The 26,600-nt window shown below is 40.1% G+C and overlaps 2 protein-coding genes across 2 annotated transcripts in view; both read right to left on the bottom strand.

The window, feature by feature from the left end:
• LOC123638274 (putative coiled-coil domain-containing protein 144C) overlaps positions 1-18,742 on the bottom strand; it is a 46,556-nt gene extending 27,814 nt beyond the window's left edge. The window contains exons 1-7 of the mRNA XM_045551771.1: positions 18,712-18,742; positions 18,265-18,335; positions 13,819-13,939; positions 13,459-13,526; positions 11,286-11,379; positions 10,472-10,638; positions 7,614-8,555 (exon numbers count right to left, since the gene is read on the bottom strand). Coding sequence (XP_045407727.1) covers positions 7,614-8,555; positions 10,472-10,638; positions 11,286-11,379; positions 13,459-13,526; positions 13,819-13,939; positions 18,265-18,330 — 1,458 coding nt within the window. The 5' untranslated portion in view covers positions 18,331-18,335; positions 18,712-18,742. The remainder of the gene's footprint in view (positions 1-7,613; positions 8,556-10,471; positions 10,639-11,285; positions 11,380-13,458; positions 13,527-13,818; positions 13,940-18,264; positions 18,336-18,711) is intronic.
• Positions 18,743-25,614: 6,872 nt separating this feature from the next.
• LOC123638275 (putative ankyrin repeat domain-containing protein 19) overlaps positions 25,615-26,600 on the bottom strand; it is a 77,340-nt gene continuing 76,354 nt past the window's right edge. Inside the window, exon 21 of the mRNA XM_045551775.1 lies at positions 25,615-25,917. Within this exon, the coding sequence (XP_045407731.1) occupies positions 25,819-25,917 (99 nt within the window). The 3' untranslated portion in view covers positions 25,615-25,818. The remainder of the gene's footprint in view (positions 25,918-26,600) is intronic.

Genomic DNA, 26,600 nt, shown 5'->3' on the forward strand with positions numbered 1-26,600 from the left:
AATTTACGATATGTAGATGGTCCCTGAGTTAGGATGGTTAAAATTATAATTTTGTAACTTTACAATAGTGCAAAAATGATATACATTGAGTACATCCATCTGGAATGGCAGGTCTTGAGCTTCCAGCCTGTGTGTAAAGCCACAATCAATGACACTTCTGGGTGTAGTGAGTAGGAAGTGGTGTGTTTTTGAAGTGGGAGAAATGTAAAAAGAATGCAGCCAGGGGGTAGATTGTCCTGGCTTAAAAACGTTTCCATACCTTCTTTCATACTCATCCCGTAGATAGAGATGTCATCAAGATGGCTGACGGAGGCACCTAGCACTTGACTACTCCACAGAGAGGGACCACAGAACAAGTAGATTAGATGCCTTGAAGAACTCCTCTAAGAGACAACACTGGAATTCAGCAGGGACCCTCCTAAATAAGGAATGAAAAGGAAGCGAAGCAGCCAGGCTGGCAGGATCAGCTCAGAGCCAGGACAGACTCCCCTATCCCCAGCGATGCACAATCCCCCAAGGGCACCTGCAATCCTAGCCACGGAGAGCCCTCAGCCCTTGCAGGTCCTGAATCTAACAAAGGGAGCTGCCTGAAGCCCACACAACCGGGCTGTGCCCAAGAGGCAATTCACGCTGAGTCGCACTCAACCCTGAGACCCAGCTGCTGCAGGATATTGCACTGTAAGCACCCAGGCCCCACCAGGCTAAGCTCCACCTACCCTGTGGTCCTGCAGCCCCTGCATGTGCACATGCCTGGAGCCCCGCTGACAGCTCCTTACATTCTCCTAGAGGGTTATAGCATCGTGCACCACCTGGACCAAGAGGCGTGGCTGGGTCCCCAAAACTCTAGCTCACATAGCACCCTCTATCTCTAGGAATAGGTGGTCTGGCCCACGAGAGAATCTGCCCAAGGACAAAGGGAACCTAGGTGCATGCTCCCCAGAGCCTGGGGGCCACCTGACTGTGGTCACTGCCTATGACGGTAACCCCACCCCCTCCACGGCAGGGCCACCATGCACCTGTGCACACCTTCAGGTGACGTGAGGACTGGCCTGCTCATATGTACCACACCAAATCCTGTGGACAAGCCTACCTGACATGCTGCGGCTGGTACCTGCATGCACCACATGAGAACCTGAAGACAAGGCCAGCCTGCCTGTTTTAGCTGCTGCCATCACCAGTGCCCACATGCACAACCCAGGTTCCTGAGGATCAGCCCGCCCTTCCCAGGCCGGTGCACCTTCGGGGGCCTGAGGGCAGTGCTACTGCCCACCCCCACCCCCACAATCTGGGGTCTGGAAGATAGGCCTTCCCAACTGGGCAATGCTGACAACTCTTTCGCCTGACCTTCCCCTGACCTACCCACCACCATCAGTGCACACACAAATGTGCCACCCAGGGGCTCAGGACTGGCCCACCATTGCTACTGTCACAAACGGTGCCACATGTGCCACCTGGGAGCGTGAGGACCAACCTGCCACTGTCATCACAGCTGCTGGGCCACACTACCTGGAGGCCCAGGCACCAACGCACCCAGCCACCACTGACACCACTGGCACCCATCTACACCTCTGGGGTACATGTGCTAAGAATAGGATCAGTGCCAGTGTTATACTAAAGAACCAGGTACCAGGTGGAAAGAGGGGCTACTGTGAACTGAAAGATGATGGATGAACTTAATTTCCAATGAGAAAAGCTGACAGCTCAGACCTAATCTTCTTTCTTAGATATAAAAATCTACAGATGATTCTCTGAATTATAATGAGTTGATAAAACACAATACAATAAATAGCAGACTCAGTCAGCACAGCCCATGACCAAGAACTTATGGAAATGGGAGTGAAGAGGGAGGCTCTGGGTGACAGATTAAAGGTTTGAGTGGAGAAAATTGAAAGAATGGACTCTGTCTTTGTAAGCCTGATTTCCACTCAAGTTGTGGAGTCAGCAAGGCATAAGCTGGCCATAAGCTCCTTCAAAAAGCAAAAAATGAAGACATTCAATACATTGACTTTTTACTATTACATAAGACAACTGGTAATATGCAACAGATTGCAAAAAATTTCTCATGAAATTTGACTGGGTACTGACATAAGAACAGACACAGAGCAACCATCTGAACGGTTAGTTCAAAATTAAACCCTTGCCTTTATGACCAATTGATTTTCAAGAAGGTTAACAAACCACCCAAATGGGAAAAGAATCATCTTTTCAACAACTGGTGCAGGGAAAGCTCTACATCCACATGCAAAAGACTAAAGGCAGACTCCCTCCAATTTCCATGTCTAAAAATTAACTCCAAATAGGAGAGCTAAATGGAAGAGCTAAAACCATAAAACTCTTAAAACACAGAGGCATCAATCTTTGTGACTGTATTTGGCAGTGATTTCTAAGACAGAACACCAAAAGAAGAAATAGATTCACTCAACTGTATAAAAATTTAAAACTTCTGTGAAAGTGAAAAACCAAGCCACAGAGTGAGAGAAAATATGTGAAAATCATGTATTGATAAAGGCCTTGTATCCAGGATATACAAAGAACACTTATAATTCAGAAATAAAAAGACAAACCAATTTAAAAGTGGGAAAAGAGTAGACATTTCTCCTAAGAAGATATACACATGCCTAATAAGCACATCCAAAGATACTTAAAGTCAGTACTCATTAGGGAAATGCTAATCAAAATCACAATGAGGTATCACTTCACACACTAGGATGGAAATTTTTCGGCAAAGAGATAGAAAATACGTGTTGGCAAGGAGGTGGAGAAAGTAGAGCCCTCATACAATGCTGATGGGAATGGAAAATGGTGCAGCCACTTTGGAAAACAGATTGGTAGCTCCTCAAAAGATTAAGCGGAGATCATTAATCTCTATGCTGGATCTAATTTCCTATGATCCAGCAATTCAACTCAGGAGTATACAACCAAGAGAATTGCAAAGATACGTAAACACAAACATTGAACATGAAAGTTCCTAGCAGCATTACTAATATCATAATAGCCAAAACATGGAAACAACCCAAAGGGCCATCAAGTGATGAATGGATACATAAAATGCCTGTGTGTCTAAACAACGGAATATGAATCAGCAGTTAAGACATTAAGAACTGATCCAATTGTTTTCAAGATGGCTGACCAGAAGCATTACCAGCACACGTTATCCACCTAGACGAACCAAAAGAGCGTGTAGGCAACCACATCCTGAGTATATTATCCAAGAGGCAACATGAGAGTTCAATAGAAAAGCAAAAAAAATACTCCAAATTCTGGGAAGGACAAGAAAGATAAGCAGCTCACAGGGCCAGGAGTGGCTGAACACGGGGAGTGGATCCACGATGCAGGTGAGGATGAGTTTCTTTCTGAGGTCCACATTCCCGCTGGGGAATCATACCATCCACACCAGGAGAAAGCACCTTGACTCTCCCAATCCCTGAATCTAAGTTAGGGAGTGGCCAGGGGACTCTGAGAAAAAGTAAAAGCAATGTAAAATTAAGAGCTAGATTGTTCTGCACAGACTAGACCACAAGTGCTGAAGTGTAAAGTCAGCAAGGGAAAGCTTCACAGAGAAGGGGAAATTGTGTGCTGGGTCTGAATAAATGAGGCTAGATGAACAGAAACTGAAAAGGCAGAAAGGATGGCATGAGTGAGGCAGAGAGATGGTGAGTCCAGCCCAAAGAACTCTGAGGATAAAATCCTGTGGCAGGGAAATGACAACATATGTCCACATAGTAACTAGGAAATGAATCTTCATAGCTGCATTATTCAAAACAGCCCCAAAGCAGAAGCGACATAAATGTCAGCAACCGATGAGTGAGTAACTGGTATACCATACAAGCAAATAGTACTCAACTAAAATAGAAAGGAAGTATTGATATGTGCTACAACACACACGACCCCTGAAACATGAGGCTATGGGAAAGAAGCCAGTCATGAAGTATGACACATTCTATAATGACTCTATGTTTATTAAATGTCCACAACAAACAAGTTGGCAGAGACAAAAATTAGAAGATGGTTGCCTAGGAAGCAGAAGGTGGAGGGACATGGGTGAGTGGCTAAGGGCTATGGAGTCTCTTTTTAGGGTGATGAAAATATTCTAAAATGGACTGTGGTCATGGTTACACAGCTCTGTGGGGATACTGAGAGACAGTGACTTTTATTCTTTAAATGAGTGAACTGTATGGTATGTGTATTATATCCCAATATTTCCTTAATTCTCTATTTTACATGTGCATACTATATATGATCTTAATATTTCTATGCTTTTTAACAATGTTTTTCTTTTTATATATTTAGGGCATACATGCGTAGTTCTGTGATATTGATATACTGTGTAGATATGAATGAAGTTTGGGCTTTTAATGTAATCATCACCTGAATGGTGTTTATTGTACCCATTAAATAACATTTCACCCCTGACTCCCCTCAATCCCTTCTGAATCTACAAATGTCTGTTATTCCACTTTCTATGTTTACGTGTACACATGATATAGTTCCCACTTACAAGTGAGAACATGTGGTATTTTTCTTTTATTTCATTGAAGAGAACAGCCTCCAGTTCTATCCATGTTGCTGGGAAAGACCTAATTTCATTCTTTTTTTCTTCTGTGCTTTTACAAACCATGTAAATGAAAGGAAGGTGAAGGAAATGTCTACGTTTTGAAACAGTTTGTAAATCAGCCTAAATATTTGCATTTTGGAGAATACTAAAGATAGCCTTTCCATACAAGTTATCCTGAAATAGGCCGGGTGCGGTGGCTCATGCCTCTAATCCTAGTAATCTGGGAGGCTGAGGCGGGAGGATTACTTGGGGTCAGGAGTTCTAGACCGGCCTGAGCAAGAGCAAGACCCCGTCTCTACTGAAAATAGAAAAACTGAGCTGGGCAACTAAAAATAGAAACAAAAAATTAGCCGCGGCCGGGCGTGGTGGCTCACGCCTGTAATCCTAGCCCTCTGGGAGGCCGAGGCGGGCGGATTGTTTGAGCTCAGGAGTTCGAGACCAGCCTGAGCAAGAGCGAGACCCCGTCTCTACTGAAAATAGAGAGAAATTATATGGACAGCTAAAAATACATATAGAAAAAATTAGCCGGGCATAGTGGCGCATGCCTGTAGTCCCAGCTACTCAGGAGGCTGAGGTAGGAGGATTGCTTGAGTCCAGGAGTTTGAGGTTGCTGTGAGCTACGATGATGCCACGGCACTCACTCTAGCCCGGGCAACAGAGTGAGACTCTGTCTCAAAAAAAAAAAAAAAAAAAAAAGGAAAGAAAAAAAAAATAGCCGGGCATTGTGGCAAGTGCCTGTAGTCCCAGCTACACAGGAGGCTGAGGCAGGAGGATCGCTGGAGCCCAGGAGTTTGAGGTTGCTGTGAGCTATGCTGATGCACAGCACTCTACCCAGGGTGACTGAGTGAGACTCTGTCTCAAAAAACAAGCAATACAAAAAAAACCAAGTTACCCCGAAATCCATGAAAGACATATACACAGATCCTGTGTCCATTCTCAAAACTGAAAATGGGAAATCAGAAAATATTATGGAACATTCCATGAAACATTATCCTCTTGGTTAATCAGGCTTCCCTCACCATAGCAATAGTGAAATCACTAAAGATCACAGTTGAACAACAACAACAAAAAAGGCTCTCAACTTCTGTGAGGAATGATGTTTAACTCTGCATTTTCCTAAAGATGTTATAAGAAAAACCATATGCAATTAGAAGAAAAAATGGCTGAATGACAGAGTTTAGAAAATAAATGCATGTAAAGATATATAACTAATAAAATCAATTATAATAAAAATACAAATGAAAGCTACACACTGAAATCACTATCATAAACACTTTATGTTACTTAACCAGCTATAGATGAACTGTTGACATGTTACATTTCATACATACTTGACTTTTGATTTGATCTATTTTCTTCTTTGAACCTGTCCCATCTTCTAAATTAACGTGACACGGTGAAACCTCTACAAAAGCCTCTGGCCTTGGTTGTTTTTTCAAGGTAGTAGCCAGTTCTTGTAGATGTCTCCCAAGTACCTGATATTTTTGTTACCTCATTTTATAAATCACCTTATTATTAAATCACGTTAAGAATATCTAACTCTAACATACATACTTTGAAAAATATCACCACATATATTCATTCACCTTCTTTTCCTCATGTGTACACATTCCTGTTTGTGACTGAATTCAGTTGAGATCACAGAAAGTGTCAGCTTCCTGCCAAATTGCTATCCTGTTACTTAATCAACAGATTCAGCCCACTAGTCACTTGTCCCCTGAGGAATTTGCAATGTTCCACGATCTAATGAAGTCTCAAAAAGAAATGGGTATGTGGGAGGGACCGATGGGGGTAGGAGATTCTACATTGTAAAATGCTTTCCTTCTTTTTTATCAGAAGCTTAAATCAACCTCAGAGTTCCTCACATATTCAATTGCCTGCTCAAATCCTTCCCATAGATTCCTTTGTCAGAGTAAAACCAAAATTCCAACAGCCTTCAAGGTCCTAGCATACCTGGCCTCCACCCTACTCCCTGACTTCGGCTCCTACCTCTCTCCCCTACTCACTCCATCCCCACTAGATGTGAATCCTGCCACACCTCATTAGTCTGAAAATGGGGATCCAATGCCAAACTCACAAATCACAGATAGCTATAGTTATCTTTATACTAGACAAAGTTATTTCCAAATCATAGTGATTGAGCTTTGAAATGACAATTATGAGCAAATTATGTGTAAAAATATACAAAGTAAATAAAAAATAACACTGAGAAGAGTAAATCAACTATGGTTTTGCTAAAATTCAGTAGTACATTATGATTTTTTTTTAAATTTCAGAGTATTACGGGGGTACAAATGCTGTGGTTACAGGAATTACTTTTGTGCAATTTGAGTCAAAGTTATAAGTGTGCCCATCACCGAGACAGCGTGCACTGTACCCTTTAGTTGCGAATTTACGTGTCCCCTCCTCTCCCCACCCGCCTGATTGGTTTTTGCTGAGTGTTACTACCATCTTATGATTTAATAAAAGTAAACTGCTGTTGAAGAATTGATAGGTGATAAACAGTACATCATTTCAAATTGAAATATTTTCAGATATAAGTCAAACAGACATGAATTAAAATAAAATTATGCCAACTAAAACATATAAAAAGCTACTGAAGTCAAAGTATTACAAGATACAGCAGTACATTTCAGTTCATCTCTGGAATCTAAACTTAATGGTCAGAGTAACCCACTTCACTGAATCTTAATTTCATAATACTCATTTCAGGTATAAACATTTCCATGTATCTGCTTCATCATGGTGTTAAAATGGGGCAACATAAAGACATTGAAATTGCATTTTACACAGTATAAGTCTGCACTATTAATGTTAGTCTATACTGACAATTCGTAGCTTAGAATTTCGAAGGTGACGTGATGTCTTTCCTCAAAGAACAGCATCTCTCCCATCTATTTGCTGGAAACAAGGTATGTTTCTACGCTGACAGAGCAAATACTTTTATCATTCTAGATATTTTTGAATCCAGCTGGATTCAACATTTACCCATAATGAAATATTATTTGCAATTTTCTTTCAGGAGATTTGAAAAACATTTACTATTCTGTGTACTTACTGTTCTTTCTTTTTCCAAATGACACATTGTTTCTTTTAAACGATCACATTCATTGGTGAGCTCCTGAAGTTTTCCTTCTAGAAGCAGACTTTGCTTGTCACTGCCAGCTTGACTTTGTTTCACAATATCCTGAAGCTGGTCCTGGATATTGGTTACTGTCTCGTCTTTCTGGGCAGCTTTGTTGTGAGCAGCATGTAGTTGCTGTCGAAGCAACATATTTTCTCTTTGTAGTTCACAGAATCTCTGCTCTAGAGATTCCTGATTGCCCATGTGTGGATTCACTTTGCTTTGGTCACTGCCATACGTTTGTTCTATTTCCTTCGTTTGGCACTGTGTTTGCCTTAGGTCTCTTTGTGCAACTTCTAAAAACGTTTTTTCTCGGAGGAGCTCTCTTGTGTGATGGAGCTCCGTTTCCAGGCTATCGATCTTACTTTCTGCTTTAGAAAGTTTTTCAGAAAGAATCTCATTGTTTTCTTTTAGATTCGACATGTGAAAATTCATTTTGTCTTGTAAGTGATCCCACTCATCTCTTGCTGTGTAGAAAGCAAGCTCTAGGTGTTTTCTTGATGTTTCACTTTCATCAAGATCACGTGTAGCGGCAGTCAGTCTGGAATGGCAAGAGGCAAGTTCTTCTTCCAGTCTTTCCTTGTTTTGTGTTTCACTCTCCAGTTTACACTTTAGCATTGCATTCTCAGCTGTGAGAACACAAAGCTGCTCACCATACTGACACACAGTTTTAGTTAATGTTTCCAAATTCCGCAATAGAGTCATGTAAACGTCATACTTTTCTTTCATAATTTCCGTGTCCTTTGGATATTTCTTTTCATTTTCTTCATTCTGACTTTTAATTTTGTCTCTCTCCATTCTCACCATGGCAAGTTCCTCCTGCCACATGCGATTCTTATGGAGTAGATCTTTTTCTCTTTCTTGGCTATGAGAAATCTATGGAAAACCAAGGAAGCTTTTAGCTATCTCTCAATACAAGGACCTATCTATCATGATTTCCTCTGAAATTAAAAGATAACCTGTCCATTTATACAATGAAAGGGTTGCAATAAGTGGATATACAACTGGAAAAGAAGTTGGAGCAAACCCTCCAACCTTATAGAGCATAAATTCCCACAGGATCAAAAATTTATTTGAAAACAATTAATCCATGAAAGTAAAAAAGAAACCACTACCGGATTTTTAAGGATCTCAGAACTGGAAAAACCTTTCCCTGAATTACAACAAACCCAAAGGCATAGAATGAAAGATTCATAAATTTGACTACATTTAAAAATTGGGTTTGCACTCTAATATCTAACCTTATACTACCCTCATGGTGAGAGCCTTAGGTCTGCCTATCTTTGGACAGATAAAATTTCCCAAAGTACTTTACGTTCCTTTTTCCTGGGAATATTCTATAGATACTCTACTTTTCTAACATTTGTATAGTCTTCTTTTGCTATCACCTAGATTTTCCACTAAATAGCCAGATTTAGAGAATGTGACCTTGTGGGGCTTCATGACGACAAAGGAAGCTTTCCCCCTTCTGCACTCAGCTTATTCTTTTCCCCACTGCCTTTTATCATTCTACGCTTATCCGGATCCTGGGATCTCAAAAAAAATGATGGTGTTCACTGAAATATATCAACCAAGTTTGCCACAACACAAGGGGCAGAGTGTAACTGCTGAGTTGCCAGTGCGGAATTCTGAAAAATGAGATGCTCCCCAAATTCCATATTCAATAGACATAAAAATTTATGGATGGAGAATGTACAGCATGAGTAATTACCTGCTTCACCTCCCTTATCTACTGATAATGGCAGTAAAACCAAGAAAGATGAAATGATTCCTCCAAAAGTGGTATTCCTAAAGTGGTATTACCTAGCATTTTATGGCACCAAAAGAGACGAAGCAATGCCATCATGCTGGGTCACATAAATTATCAGAGAAATTCACCAAATTTGTCAGATAAATTAAAGGTGTGACTTTGTCAAAGTAATATAATGCCTTGGACGTAGAGGGGCGGGATGGGAGGCCTCTTCTACTTTTACTTTTAAAGAAGAAATGTCTCCAGATTTTTGTCTACCACTGAAACTCAATGTCGAGAACTCAGCTTTCTACTCTGGAGTCAAATACTAAATTTTTGGCTGAGCATTTATGCTACTTATAAAATCATATGTGAAAAATCTAACCATACTTCATTAAACAACATAATATAAAGTTCCTATTCAACAGAAACATTTGAGAGTGGTGATTTTGAAATAAATATGTGGAAGTATGTGTATTTATTGTCCAAAATATTTAAAGTGGTCATGATGGAATTATAAGCTCCAAAAGTTTGACTTAACTGATCAACTCGCACACATAAAAGCACATTCAGAGATTCATTGGGCTGGCCACATTTGTTGCAACTCTCAAGGTTAGACACAGTTGTATCTCCTCTCAGTCACTGCGTCCTTCCCAATGTATTCCCATTGTGTTCTTTCCATGAATGCAATTCATCTTTCAGTCAATGGGGTGAGGGGGACCCTAGAGCTCATTATTAATAGATAGTTTTATCAATTTTCTTTATGCTTATCCTGGTGCAGGTGGTCACATGGTATACCGCTAAATTATTAGTAGTTTCCCAGTCCTTATGCCACCTGGGAGACTGATAGAGGGAGTTAGGTTGATGAAGAAATAATGATTATGAGAAACTTTTCCTGAAATCCAATCATGTACATAGCAGAAATAATCTATTTCTACACACAATTACATATATGGAAAACCCTATTTTACATGTGAGCTTTTCATATCATAAGTAGAAAATCAAAATGGATCAAGAACTGATCAAGAGAAAAAACAAAGAGTAGCAGTAAGTGAACCCCTACCTCTTTTTCAAGCAGACCTTTTTCTTTCTCCACAGACAGTAATTCGACTTGTAACATGTCTACCTCATTCTTAAACTTTTGCGTATCTTGCCGTAATTCTTCTTTTAGATATACTTTTGATGCTCTGTCACTGTGTGGTGAAGAACTCAAATTTTCATGGTATGAACCTATGAAGTCACAACATTTTGCATGACATTAAATTACACCCATGGATAGCTGACCGTATCTGCTTGTATTGCTCTATGGTAGGGAAAAAGGAGCTCTGCAGGATCATGGGCCTCAACCATCAATGCCTTCACAACAGGAGGAGGACAGGTAGAATGGGAAAATTTTGCTCTACTTCTCTGTCAGGTTTTGGCACTGGACGCTCACTTTATATTCGTCCCACCTTTCTAATCCCCTGTTCGTCCATTTTCTGAAGAATTATTTTATTTGACCACTTTCTTTTACATCCTCCTTTTTCTCCTTCCTTCGCATACTCCCTGTACTCTTTGCCTTCCTCAGTCTTCATTCCCTCTTTGACTCCTTGCCTCCTCCTTATTTCCTGACTTCCCCCAGGTCTTAGACCATCTTGAAATGGAACTAATGATTCAGCTCCTTTCACTGACATTCTCAATTTCATCTGTTGCTAGCACCTGAGAAGATCTACAATGTGTCACCATTTCACTTCTCCTTTTCCTTACTAGGTATCTTAATAGGTGATTTTTTTTTTTTTTTTGGGCCTGGTAGAATAGATCAGGGCTCATGTTTTTAAACAAATGTTCTCCAAATGACTTTTTTTTTTTTTTTTTTTTTTTACAAATATGGTTCTTACCTTCTATTTGTCCATTTACTGTATTTCTTCCTTTTTGATCTACAGCCCTAGATGAAGGACAAACATCCTTCTGTACAGGACTCTTTGAGATACTCTGTCAAAATTTATATCAATAATGAGTTTCAATAAAAAAAAAAAAACCAAGAAGTTTCATCAAGACTTCCATCATGTTCTAAAAAAAAAAATCTGAATCTCCTATTTTAAACCCAGTCAGATCTAAAAGGAGAAATATCTATTGAAAATTAAAACGTTTCAATAGAATACTTCATCTATGCTCTCTAGATAAAGTTTACCTCTCATCTTCATATGGGATATTGACTGTAATCCAAGCACAGAATGCCAAAGCAAACAGATTTCTGGACAAAATATTAACTCATGTGAATATTTTAACAAAGAACTAACTTCAAAATGCCTAACTCGACTTTGCATTCCCCACCAAAAAAGTCAACTAAAAAAAAAAAAATATATATATATATATATATAAAACACATTTGCTATAATACACTCGGCATTAAGCATTTAAAATATTTCTAATTCTAGAAACATTTTAGTGTTAAAACAGAACACTTGGCATGATATGAACTTTGGAATATGTCAATAAAAATGATGATGATGATGGTTACCCTCTTCCTGCTTCCTGGTCATTCCAGGATCCTACAGGTAAAATGATGAAATGTGATCCACTGATTTCTGTGCACAATGTTGTCCTCCTAGACTTTCACATGGCTGGTTCCTTCTTCAACCATGTGAAAGTTGGCCATTTAAATGTCACCTTCAGAGAAATCTTCTCTGACTACAGAATTACACTCTCACTCCCAGCTCCACCCTAACTACGAACCTCTTTAATATTGTCTAACCTAACCTTCTCTGTTTTCTTTATATGGAGCACTTAATAAGGACTATCAAATGTTTTTTGCTTACTACCTTTTCTATTCCTACCACTGCAGTAACAGAGTTCATCTTGTACATTCAGCATCTAACCACTAAGCACATAATCTGTACTCAGTAACAGGAATTTATTCAAGGTCAACACATGTAAAATCCTATCTGGAGGGTTATCAAGTGCCAAATCACTATATTCCTATAGCACATCTCCAGTAATAGTCTGCTGAAACTTAACATACCCCAGACTAACAAGCCACATGCCCATTCTAACTTCCCCATTCTTTTCTGGATGCTACTGCTTTCAGATTTACAAAAAACACCCTCGATATTTATTAACTCACTGAACACCAGTGTGATCATTTGACCTTACTTTTGTATACACACTTTCCAGTTAAAAACTGTTTTCACATTTCTTATCACAGTTATTCATCACCCATACATACAAGGTAGATATTAGTATGACTTTTAAGAATGAGGTCACTAAAGGTCCAAGAGGATGAATCATTTTTTCCACTATTCCAGGGACAGTATGTGATACAACCAAGACACTAACCTATCTTCTGACTCCCACTCAGTGCTGGTACCACTGTGCAACAACTGCTTCTAAGAGGTCAGGCCATTTCCACCTCTTTCCACAGTTGTGCCCTTACTATACATTGTCATTATTTCAAGCATGGGTGCCACAAATATATTCAATGCATTCTATTCTTGAAAATGAATTCTACTTACCTGAACATCACTAAACCAAAATGTTACTATGATACTCCTATATTTACTATTACCCATACATTTCCTTCTCCTGAAATGGTCCTTGCAGACCGAAACTAGAATATCCAAATGCATTAAAACCTTCATGTATCAAGTATTATCATTTGAAGTTTCATGTTGCAAAAAATTCTCATCCAAACTGTTTCTCTCTGAGGGTCATTAGGCCCCTCACACATCCAGAAGTACCAAACAATCTTACATCGGGCCATGGGGTGACCTGGAATTTTTCTATAGGTTACAGATAAACATACTTCAGAGACCAAATTGATTCCTTGTCACTTCTAAGCCTTACTTGTTGCATTATACTGCCTGCACAAAGGAATGCTATAAACTGGCAGAATTGCATCATGCAGCCCTAACATACTTACAACACAATTACTTTCTTAATAATGAGGTGAAAATGTAAGAAAATAATTCCTTCTATATATATATACAGAGGTGAGAGTGAAAAGTCAGATCATCGCTTTTTAAGATTTAACAACACTCGAAGCTTATATTTTAAAAACACAACAGACAGTACCTCACAAGCCGAGTCCAAAGGTACTTCTACAACTTCATTTTCTCCAGATTCTAATGCGGACATCTTATCTATAAAATGTTATTCACAGATACACTCATGAGAACATTTTTTACTGTGTATTTTAAATACATACACGAATCTATCACCACTCATTTTCATTTAAGGAAATAAAATTACTAGCAAAAACTGATTTCAGGATTGAAGCAGATACAGAGAGAAGAAGTTGATAATAGAAGAAAAACAAGAAAAGAAAAATATTTAACCAAAATGGATGTTGCATTTTGATCTACATACGTTAATTGGTGTTTTCATAACAGCATGTAAGTGTGGAAAAATTTTTAGCTATAGTCACTAACTTACCACTTCTGTTACTACGGCACACAGCAGTAAAACTGCCATTAGCATTTCGCACTTGAGGAGCATTTTCAATAATGCTGATACCATTTTCCACTTTTGTAGTTGATGGATTTGCTGTTCCCTCCTATTAAAAAAAAAAATCCCAACTTCAGAACACATTGTATTTATTCACACACTTACCCACCCAGTCAGTTAAACAATATGTATTTATAGTGTCTATCAAATCATGGGCAATACTCTGGGAAAAGCTGAGCACATAAACAAAGGCAGATTCTGCACTACATTCAAGACAGGATTGAGATGTATTAAAAAAAAAACAGAAAAAGAAAATTCATTACTTCTATAATTGAACTGAATAAAGGATAGTAAGGGCATGAATAAGAGAACCGTCACTTCTACCTGGTAAACTGAGGAAATGCTGCAAAAATAGGACCAGATTTTGAAAAACAAAGTGAAGAAGGAGAGTATAAATGCTTTCTACACAGGGGAACTTGATGAAAAGGATGAGGCAGAACACAACTTGGTAATTAGGAGTAGCAAAGAAATGTGGTAAAATGACCACAGCTATAGGAAGCGGGATGGAGAGTGGAAATGGGACAATCAGTCCCAACCACAGCAGACGTGTATGACCCAGAATGTGAACTATCCCCTTCAAGTAATGAGGATCCTCTGAATAAAGAGATGACTTAGGTCTTCACAAATATATTTTAGAAAGGTCACCCAGGCAGCAACGGAAAGATAAATGAACCTGGCGGGAGCCAGGATAACGAGAAAAGAGTATTTCAAAATTGTAAGTCAGAGAGTGAGTTAGGCTAATAAGATATGAAAAATGGTAAGCAGCTAGAACATATACAACTTGGTGAATGACTGGACTGGGGACTGCAGGGAGGGCTGCGGTGCAGGACTGTTCCTGCTTCAGAGTTTCACTGCTATTTATTAGGGCTCTTTACTAGGGTGAAGAAGCCAGATGGCAGAGTAGATTATGAAGATCAGGAAGACTCAGACAAGGGTCAAGGACAGCTTCATGTGACACCATAACAAGCTTGGGTACCCAGGGGATGTGATGTACAAGACAGATACATGTAAAAAAATCGGGAGGAGGAGTAACCTTACTTAAGAAAATTACACAGAGTAAAGAAGGTAAGTATTTGAAAAATATACTAAAGTGGTAGAATTCAATAATGTAAACTCTGAAATTCCAAAAATGAAAACCAGAGGTGGTAAAAAAAAAAATACTGTATATAAGTTTTCAATTATCTAACTCAATATGTGTTTCAAGGACATAAAATGTGCTTTTATTTACATACACAAATGTTCATTTCTGGAATATTGCCGGGATATGCATTTTTAAAAGGAATCAAACTGTTGAATTTTCAAACACCGATTCAAGATGCCAATTCAAGAGGATTCCTTTGTAAAAATTAATCTTAAAAGTTTTAAACTGTAAAAGAGCTCCTTCTCCATTTGTGTGATTACAGAATTATGAGGCATGTTTAAATGCTACTATAACATACGAAGAAATGTAAAACCCCATGTTGAAATTGATGTGGTTTTCTTCTGCCCTGGTAAACAACATATGAATAGTTCTAATTTCTCTTTACACCAGATAAGCTATTAGTTAAAAATTGGAGATGGTATCTAGTTGAAGAAAATAAAGCTATGATTCCCCAAGTTAAAGATTAAAAATCTTCAGATATGACCGTGCGCGGTGGCTCAGGCCTGTAATCCTAGCACTCTGGGAGGCCGAGGCGGGTGGATTGCTTGAGGTCAGGAGTTCGAGACCAGCCTCAGCAAGAGTGAGACCCCATCTCTACTAAAAATAGAAAGAAATTATCTGGCCAACTAAAATATATATATACAAAAAATTAGCCGGGCATGGTGGCGCATGCCTGTAGTGCCAGCTACCGGGGAGGCTGAGGCAGTAGGATCGCTTAAGCCCAGGAGTTTGGGGTTGCTGTGAGCTAGGCTGATGCCACGGCACTCACTCTAGCCCGGGCAACACAGCAAGACTGTCTCAAAAAAAAAAAAAATCTTCAGATACATCTTCAATTATCAAGGAGGACTCAATGTTCATAAGAAGGAGAAGAAATCCACTGAAATGCAAACTGTACAGGATTCCTGAGATTTAGAGATGAATGCATCTACAGGCCAAGTGGAACAGCTATGAATGCTAAAGTTCATAAATCTTCCTGAGAATGCCATAAAGAGTCCCCTTTGCGGGAGATATTTTTAAAAGTAAAAAATAATCACCCAGAGATGATGTTCTATATTCCACTGGAAACCATTCCTTCAGCATGTTTCTGTGATAAGAAAGGCACACAAAGCTACTACACAGAAACCTGTAACTAAATATGGAGACAGAGAGGGAATGAAGGGACAGACACTGAAGAAACCTTTTCTGCAAGGAAAATTTAGGTGGGTGTAAAACCATTTCAAAAGGTTCGGGCACATGGATGAACACACAAACAAAAACAAGAAACATTCCCACTCAATTATGAATGTAAATCAAGAAAGAAAAGAAAAGCAATTTAGAACAATAAGATCTAAAAAAGAGACTTCTATTCACAGCACATCCACAATAATACTGACTAATATTTACGTGACAGTTACTTTTTGTCTCCACTTTTGTAGGCTTTAATTTTATTGTTATAAAATGAGGCATTCAAGTAGTGAAACATGGTCACACACCACTACCTGAATGCTGTAACCTTATAAATACAAAAAGAGAAAAATGGAAACAGAAACATTCCATCAGTTTCTCCTAGGAGAAAAAAACATGGGTAATCAGAATCCTAAACAGTAATGTGCGGCTTGTAATGATATCATGTCTTAAAGATACCTTTGGAAACCGTCACTAGAAAGAGCACAGAGGGGAATACAGGCAGAATGGCTAACTACAGATATCGGGCACTGGATCCTATGAGGGAAAACAGAAAGTCTCAGATGGTAAGGCACACCCCAGGTGTAATTCTAAGGACAGAGTGCCAGAACCCACCACAGATCCCACGGGAAGAAGTCGCAGGGCAGAACAGGAAGGAGGAATGTTCTGGCAGAGAGAGACCCCAGGGGAACTGGGAGCCCCATGGAAAGGGTAGGTGGGGAGGTTTGTTTTTCCTCCCCTCACACCTCTGGCAGTCTGCAGGCCCCCCAAACTGTCAGACTGCCCCTCTGTCCTCAGGAGCCCAAGCGCTGCTGCCCTCAGGGAACTGGGAGCTTCTTGAGCACAGAGCACAAGGCTGCTGGCACCCTGGAGGTCGTTCTCCCTCCCCACAGACCACAGAACACATGGTGGGCACCATACTACTTTCGCACCCATTGTGTGCCTCTGTGCTGCCCAGGGAGCTTCAGCCCTTCAGTTTCTCATTTTACTGGAACCCACACAAATGTGCTGCACAACCTACTCAGACTGCAGCAGCCAGAGGGGACCAGTGAATCTTGGGGAAACTGAGTGAGCCCACAGCTGTCACAGTCTGTGCAGAGTGCCTACAGGTGAGAGGACAACACAGTATGCCAGAAGGGATCCTTGGGACATGGGGGTCAAGAATGACAGGTCTCATCCTTTTAGACTCTTCTCCTCATTCTCCTCCTCCTCCCCTGCCCACCCACACTGCACAGCCCTGGCAGTTCCTACAGATGCCACGCCTACTACAATAAGTGACATAATCGGATACTAACATGTCATCTGACATCCACTCAGTCCTGGTACCACTGTGCAACAGCTGCTTCTATCTAAGGGGTCAGACCCTTCCCATTTCTTTCCACAGTTGTGCCCTTACTGTCCATTGTCATTAAGTCATACTTGCCCTTGCAAAAGCATGGCAGCCACAAATATATTCTGTTCATTCTATTTTTGAAAATGAATTATATTCATCAAAATATCACTAAACCGATTTGTTATTACAATCTTACATATTGATTATTCCCCATAATTTTCCTTGTCCCGTAGTGTTCCTTGAACATCTTTACTTGACAATCCAAACATATTAAAGTCTTCACATTTCAGCCATTATCTTTTGTAGTGCATGTTGGGAAATAATTACACTTCAACTCTTTCTCTCTGAGTATCTCTCATTAGCCCTGTCCACATCCAGATGTACCGTACAGTCTTACACTGGGCTATGGGTTCCACTGCACTAATTGGGTAGGTTTGGATCAACATACTTCAGAGCACTAATTGATTCCTTGTCACTTCTAAGCCTTAGATTTTGCACTACAGTGCACTGCCTTGTTAAATGAATGCTGCAAAAGAGCACAATTATACTAGGCAGCTGCTATATACTTAGCACAGAATTGTTTTCCTAACAACAAGCGGGAAATCATAAGACAATAACTCCTTATATGCATATGCAGAGGCGAGAATGAAAAGTTAGATCACTGCTTTTCAGCTTTTAACCTCACTTAATGCTTAGGTTGTAACAGCATAACAACAACAAAAACAACACACAATACCTCCGAATCCGAATCCCTAGGTGGCGACGCTTCCTCTTCCTTCGGTCCAGACGTTAACAAGGACATCTTAGCTGTAAAATGTCATTCACAGAGTCATTTATGAGAACATGTGTGACTGTATGTTTCAAATACCTACACAAGTCTACTGCCATTCACTTTTATTCAGATGAAATAAAAGTAATAGCAAAACATTATTTCAGAATTGATGCAGATTAAAAGAACAAAAGGTAGGCCGTATTGAAGGAATACAAGAAAAGAAAAATAATTACAGGAAATGGTTGTTACATTTGAAACCACATACGTTAACTGGTGCCTTTACAACAGTATTTACGCATGGAAAAATCTCAGAGATAGTCACTGATTTACCGCTTCTGCTGTTTTCACGCGTTACAGTAAAACTGACATCACTTTTTTGCTCTCGTGGAGCATTTTCAATAATACTCATACCATTTTCCTCTCTTAAACCTGCTGGCTTTGTTGTCTCCTCCTGTAAAAAAAAAAAAAAAAAGAAATGCACTTCAGAACACATTGCATTTATTCTCTCACTCACCCACTCACTCAGTCAGATAACACACAGTCACTGTGTCTGCAAATCATGGGCAATATTCTGGGACAAAGCGGAACATATAAATAGAAGGCAGATTCTGCCTGATATTCAAGCGGGACTTGAGATGTATGGAAGCAAATAAGAAGAAAAATGGGTAAGTCACTAAGTCACCAGTTCGACAAATGGACTGAACAAAGTCCAGTGAGGGCACAAAGGAGAGAACAGTCCATTCTAACTGGGAAACTCCAGAAACGCTACAAAGAGAGGAATGGATTTTGAAAGGCACACAAAATACAGACCGAAGGTGTGAAGAATTTCTTGACATGTGGGATCAGCACAAGGATAAGGAAGCAACCAGGCAAATAGGCGAAGCAAAATAATGTGGTAAAACTGCAAAACAGCTACAGGAAGTGGGATGGAGAGGGAAAACGGGAGAATCAGTCATGGAATGAGCATCCCCTCAATGAGGAGATGACTTACATCTTCACAAATATATTTCAGAAAGGTCACCCAGGCAGCAATGGAAAGCTAAATGAATTTACCAAGCGGGGGTCTTCCAACATCATAAGTCAGAGAGTGAGTAAGCGAAATAAGATAGGAAAAATGGTGAGCAGGTAGAAGATACAGAACTTGCTGAATGACAGAATTGGCGACTGGGGGGAAGACTGGAGAGCTGGACTGTTCCTGCTTGAGTCTTTCACTGCTATTTATTCGGGGTTGTTTACTGGGGTGAAGAAGCCAGATGTCGGAGTATATTACGGACAGTCAGGAAGACTCAGACAAGGGTCAAGGACAGCTTCACCTGGCAATGCGTCAAACCTGAGGCACCCAGTGGACGTGATGCACAACACAGAGCTGGGTAAACACACTGGGCGTAGGAATCGGTAAGCTTACTCGGGAAAACTGTCTGGAGTTATGAAGGTAAATATTTGAAAACCATACAAAAGTGGTAGAATTCAATAAGGCAAACATAGAAAGAACTCGCTAATTCTAGAAGGATAAGGAGAGGAGGGAAATAAGAGACGGGATGCAATTTTTCAATTACATAACTCAGTGTTTGATTCAAGGATATGAAACATACTTTTATTTATATAGGCAAATATTTACTTCCAGAAAATTGCCGGGATATGCATGTTTAAATGAAATGAAATGAAATGGCTGAATTCTACAACACTGATTCAAAATGCCACTTCAAGAGGATTCCTTTGTAAAAATTTATCTGATGACTGTTAAACGGTAGAAGACCTCCTTCTCCATTTGTGTGATTACAGAATTAGGAGGCATCTTTAAATGCTACTATAATGTAAAAAGGAAACATAATACTCTATGTTGAATTTCACGTGCTTTTCCTTCTGCCCCGCTAAAGGACATACTAATAGCTCTAATGTCCGCTTTATGCCAGATAGGGTAGTAGTTAAGAGTGGGAGAGAGCATCTAGTATGAAGAAAGTAAAGCCATGATTATCCACGATGAAGATTAAAAATCTTTAGGTACACCTACGATTGTCAAGGGGGACCCAATGTTCCTAGGAAGACAGAAGAATTTGACTGAAATGTCAAATGTACAGGGTTCCTCAGTTGTAGAGATGAATGACTGTACAGGCCAGGTGGAACAACTGTGAATACGAAAGTTCACAAAGCTTCCCGGGAACAATATAAAGCGTGCCCTTAGCGGGAGATATTTTTAAAATTAAAAAATCATCGCCCAGAGATGATTTTGTATACTCCTTTGGAAACCATGCCTTCAGCATGTTTCTGTGATAAAAGCTAGTTTATGTGAGCAAGCAATCGACAATTCTGTTTATGTTCACGTGGCATGTGTACATACAGGTGGCCATTAGGTACGGATATTATTGCCACAAGACAGATCAGAGTAACTCCAGAAAGAAATAATCGCTGCATTTATTTCTCTAAGAGGGTTGTGGCTCAAAATTGCTTTTCTGATTTCATCGAAACAGATTGAGAACCTCCTGTATATAACCTCACATTTCAATTTTCGTTAACAAAGATATCCAATCAAAGGCTTATTTATTTCTCTCTCCTTATTCTCCAAAAGATCTAAAACAGCCACCAAGATTATATCAAACAATAAGATAAATTACTTAGGTAACTGATGGAATGACTGAACACTAAGTTGGACAGGTTTACCAAGAAACAAAAGAGTCAAAACTACTTTGCATCATGTAGGACACAGATTTTACTAGATTGAAGACATCACTTTACTAAATTGAAAAGAAGTGAGGATTAAATTTTCTTTGCTTCCCACATGGATTCTAATTGATGCTCACTAGGTGTACACATATGAGGACTAACATGTGATAATTTGAAACATTCATTTTAATAGAACCATACAGGGTAACTGGGATATCCATCACCTTAAATGATTCTCTTTTCTATATGCTAGCAACATCCAAATTATCCTCTTCTAGCAATTTTAAAATGCCCAGCTGATTAATGTTCACGACAATCATCTCAAACTTTCTTTCAGTCCGTCATTAACATCAGGGATATGTCATTCTGAACAATCTTTTGCATTGACTGCCTCTCGTTTCTTAATTTGCATTTATTTTTATTTTTATTCATTTTTGTTTATTTCAGCTCATCATGGGGGTACATAAGTTCAGGTTATATACATTGTCCATGTCCCGCCCATCCCCCTGAGTCAGAGCCTCAAGCGTGTCCATTCTCCAGACAGTGTGCCTGGCACTCACCATGCAGTCATACCTCCATCCCCTCCCACCCCACCTCCCGGAGTCTTAATTTGCTTTGAAAAGCATTTCCATCTAGCACTCTGGGAGGCCCGGGCTGGTGGATCCTCTGAGCTCAGGAGTTCCAGACCAGCCTGAGCAAGAGCAAGACCCCCTCTCTACTAAAAATAGAGAGAAATGAGCAGGACAACTAAAAATATATAGAAAAAAATTAGCCAGGCATATTGGCGCATGCCTGTAGTCCCAGCCACTTGAGAGGCTGAGGCAGGAGGATTGCTTGAGTCCAGGAGTTTGAGGTTGCTGTGAGCTAGGCCGATGCCACGGCACTCTAGCCCGCTGTCTCAAAAAAAATAATAAAAATGAAAATAAAAAATAAAAGCATTTTCTCCATATTTTTTAATGTGGAGACATCCTGCTCTCATTTAACTCCACTATTTCTGAGGTGTTTTTATACTAATCTGTCATATTGACGCTCTTACTCAATCATTACGTTTATCTTGCCCTTCGCACATGAATTCTTCCCCTTCATTCATTCCTCCATCCACATATTTGTGGAGCAGCACCTTTGGGTTGCTTTCTAATTCTTTGCTCACACAGTGGCAGTCCTAAGAATTGTTTTCTCCCACCAAAGTTTATAAATCTCAATCCTGTACATCTCTCTCTCTCTTGTGATTACACTGGTTTCTATGATGACCTTGAGGCCATCCATTTCTTTCTAGGATCTTTGTCAGCATGATGAGGGTCAGCGGGTGGTATGTGAACAAAGCGTGGGGAAAAGAAGGGGTTTTTGTTGTTGTGGGTCCTTAAACTAACTTACCTCTGTGTGAACTTCCTCAGTTGAAGACATCAAGAAAGGTTGCAGACCAGGGCCATGTGTTTCAACGAAACGAGCATGAAAGCCCTGGACTTTGGCTGACATCGGGAGGCTTTCAACCACATCTCGATGATGAGAAATACCATCCTGTAACATGGTTTCCTTTTCTGTTCCCACACCATTATATTTGCCTTTTAGTACTGCAAAAATAAAGAGTATATGAAAATATGTGTAATTAGTTAACAAGGAATAACACAATATAGGCAGTCTTGAAATAGCTTACCACTTTTCGTGAGTTGCTGAGAAGTGGCCATTGGCTTTGTCAATCCTGGTTGTGCAACATTCTAGAACGAAAAACAGAAGCCTTAATAAAAATGAGTATCAACACGGGTAACTCAAGTGTAATGTTCACCATTCCCAGACGAATCAACACAAAGTGCACAGATTGTGGAACAACTTGAATGTAGACCCAACACTCAATTCTGTCATTATTTAACATATATCTTTATGTGGGGAGAGCGTTATGGGAGCTACTACAGATGTCCTCAAAATATTATCCCCCTCATCCCTACTTCATTACTATACAAACACTATGATTCATTTAGTGTATTTTCTTAACCAGAATAACCTAGGACAAAAATTTTCCGACATAGTTGAGAGCATTTCTGAAACAACTAACATTAAGGAACTAACTTACAGTCATCATGTGTTATATTTTTACATCCATCCACGTGATTTATATTTGTATGAATTATCTCTTGCCCATGAATATGTGAGAGTTTAGTTTTTACTAGTACCTTACCTAAAAGGATGGAGATTCAAAGTAGTATAAGACACTTCTACCTTGTTTGACAAAAAGCTACAGAGAAATGATGTTGCCCACTCAGGTCTTTGCAAGAAAGAGAGAAATAAACAGGAATAAAACTCATATGGCACTGATGGATGAAAGAAAGGCACACATAGCTACTACAAAGAAACCTGTAACTAAATATGGAGGCAGAGAGGGAATGAAGAGACAGACACTGAAGAAACGTCTCCTGCAAGGAAAATTTAGGTGGGTGTAAAACCATTTCAAAAGCTGCGGGCACATGGATGAACACACAAACAAAAACAAGAAACATTTCCACTCAATTATGAACGTAAATCAAGAAAGAAAAGAAAAGACATTCAGCACAATAAGATCTATAACAGAGACTTCTGTTCATAGCACATCCACAATAATACTGACTAACATTTATGTGACAGTTACTTTTTGTCTCCACTTTTGTACACTTTAATTTATTGCTATAAAATGAGGCATTCAAGTAGTGAAACATGGTCACATACCACTATCTGAAAGCTGTAAACTTATAAATACAAAAAGAGAAAAATAGAAACAGAAACATTCCATCAGTTTCTCCTAGGAGGAAAAAAAAAAAAAATGGGTAATCAGAATTCTAAACAGTAATGTGCGGCTTGGAATGATATCATGTCTTAAAGATATCTTCAGAAACCCTCACTAGAAAGAGCACAGAGGGCAATACGGGCAGAATGGGTGACTACAGATATCGGGCACCGGACCCTACGAGGAAGAACAGAAAGTCTTAGATGCTAAGGCACACCCCAGGTGTAATTCTAAGGACACAGTGCCAGAACCAACCACAGATCCCACGGGAAGAAGACGCAGGGCAGAACAGGAAGGAGCAACGGGTTGTGGCAGAGAGAGACCCCGGAGGACCTGGGTGCCCCACGCAAAGGGTAGGTGGGGAGGTTTGTTCTTCCTCCCCTCACACCTCTGGCAGTCTGCAAGCCCCCAAACTGTCAGACAGCCCCTCTGTCCTCAGGAGCCCAAGCGCTGCTGCCCTCAGGGAACTGGGAGCTTCTTGAGCACACAGCACAAGGCCGCTGGCACCCTGGAGGTCGTTCTCCCTCCCCACAGACCACAGCCCACGTGCTGGGCACCATACTGCTTTCGCACCCATTGTGTGCCTCTGTGCTGCTCAGGGAGCTTCAGCCCTTCAGTTTCTCATTTCACTGGAACCGACACAAATGTGCTACACAACCCACTCAGACTGCCGCAGCCAGAGGGCACCAGTGAATCTCGGGGACCTGAGCGATCTCACAGCTGGCACATTCTGGACAGGCTGCCTACATGTGAGAGGACAGCACCGAATCCCAGAAGGGCTCCTTGAGACACAGGTGTCAAGAATGACAGGTCTCATTCTTTTAGACCCTTCTCATCTTGCTCCTCCCTCCCCCTTCTGTCCACCGCTGCTGGCACAGCCCTGGCAGTTCCTGCAGATTTCATGCCTAGTGTAATCAGTGACATAACCAGGATGCTAACATGTCACCTGACTTCTCCTCCGTCCAGGTACCACTGTGCAGCAGCTGCTTCTATCTAAGAGGTCAGGCCCTTCCAAGCTCTTTCCACAGCTGTCCCCTTACTATACATCGTCACTAGTTCCTACCTACCCTTGTAAAAGCCCAGCAGCCACAAATATATTTAGCGCATTTTGTTTTTGAAAACAAATTCTACTCATCAAGATATCACTAAATAGAATTGCTGTTATTAAACTCTCACGTATTTACTATTCCCCATACTTTTCCCTCTCCTGTTTCCTCAACATCTTGACTTGACTATCCAACCTTTTAAAATCTTCAGGTTTCAGGCACTCTCTTTGTTACTTCCAGCTTCAAAAACATCCTACTCCAAACTCTTTCTTTTTGAATGTCATTGGACCTTTCACACGTTCACATGTACCATGCAATTTTACATTTGGCCACGGCTTGACCCGGAAGAATTCTTTAGCTTGTAGGACAACATACTTGAAAGCCCAAATTGATTCTTTCCATCTTCTAAGCCTTATTTTTTAACCTACAGTATGATGGCCTCTTAAAAAAATGCAGAAAACTAGCAGAATTATACTGTACAGCTGTAATGTCCTTAGCACACCATTATTTTCTGACCTATAAGCTGAAAACTGTAAGATGATGAGCCCTTATATGCAAATGCAGAGGTCAGAGTGTGACATCACACCACCCCTTCTTGGATTTTAACATCACTCAGGGCTTAGATTTTAACAGCATAACAACAGCAACAACAAAACACAGTACCTCAGAATCCGAATCCGCAGGTGACGACGCTTCCTCTTCCTTTGGTCCAGATGTTAACAAGGACCTCTTAGCTATAAAATGTCATTCACAGAGTCATTTACGAGAACATGTCTGACTTTATATTTCAAATACCTATACAAGTCTACTGCCATTCTTTTTTATTTAGATGAAATAAAATTAATAGCAAAAATTTTTTTCAGAATCGATGCAGATTAAAAGAACAAAAGGTAGGCCGTATGAAGGAAAACAGGAAAAGAAACATAATTACAGGAAACGGTTGTTACATTTGAAGCCACATATGCCTTTACGTAACTGGTGCCTTTACGACAGTATTTACGCATGGAGAAATCTCAGAGATATTCACTGATTTACCACTTCCGCTATTTTCACGTGTTACAGTAAAAGTGACATTACATTTTGCTCTCGTGGAGCATTTTCAATAATACTCATACCATTTTCCTCTCTTAAAGCTGCTGGCTTTGTTGTCTCCTCCTGTGGAAAAAAAAAAAAAAAGAAATGCACTTCAGAACGCATTGAATTTATTCTCTCACTCACTCAGTCAGATGATACACAGTCACTGTGTCTGCAAATCATGGGCAATATTCTGGGACAAAGCGGAACATATAAATAGAAGGCAGATTCTGCCTGATATTCAAGTGGGACTTGAGATGTATGGAAACAAATAGGAAGACAAATGGGTAAGTCACTAAGTCACCAGTTTGACAAATGGACTGAACAAAGTCTAGTGAGGGCACAAAGCAGAGAACAGTCCGTTGTACCTGGGAAACTCCAGAAACGCTACAAAGAGACTAATGGATTTTGAAAGACACACAAAATACAGACCGAAGGTGTGAAGAATTTCTTGACATGTGGGATCAGCACAAGGATAAGGAAGCAACCAAGCAAATAGAGGAAGCAAAATAATGTGGTAAAACTGCAAACCAGCTACAGGAAGCGGGATGGAGAGGGAAAACGGGAGAATCAGTCTGAACCACACCAGTCACGTGCCATCCTAGAACATCAGCTGTCCCCTTCATGGAATGAGGATCCCCTCAATGAGGAGATGACTTACATCTTCACAAATAAATTTTAGAAAGGTCATCCAGGCAGCAATGGAAAGCTAAATGAACTTACCAAGCGGGGGTGGGGTGGCGGGAATCCAGAAAACAGTCTTC

Source organism: Lemur catta, chromosome 5 (assembly GCF_020740605.2).
Source record: "Lemur catta isolate mLemCat1 chromosome 5, mLemCat1.pri, whole genome shotgun sequence".
NCBI classification, from domain to species: Eukaryota; Metazoa; Chordata; class Mammalia; order Primates; family Lemuridae; genus Lemur; species Lemur catta.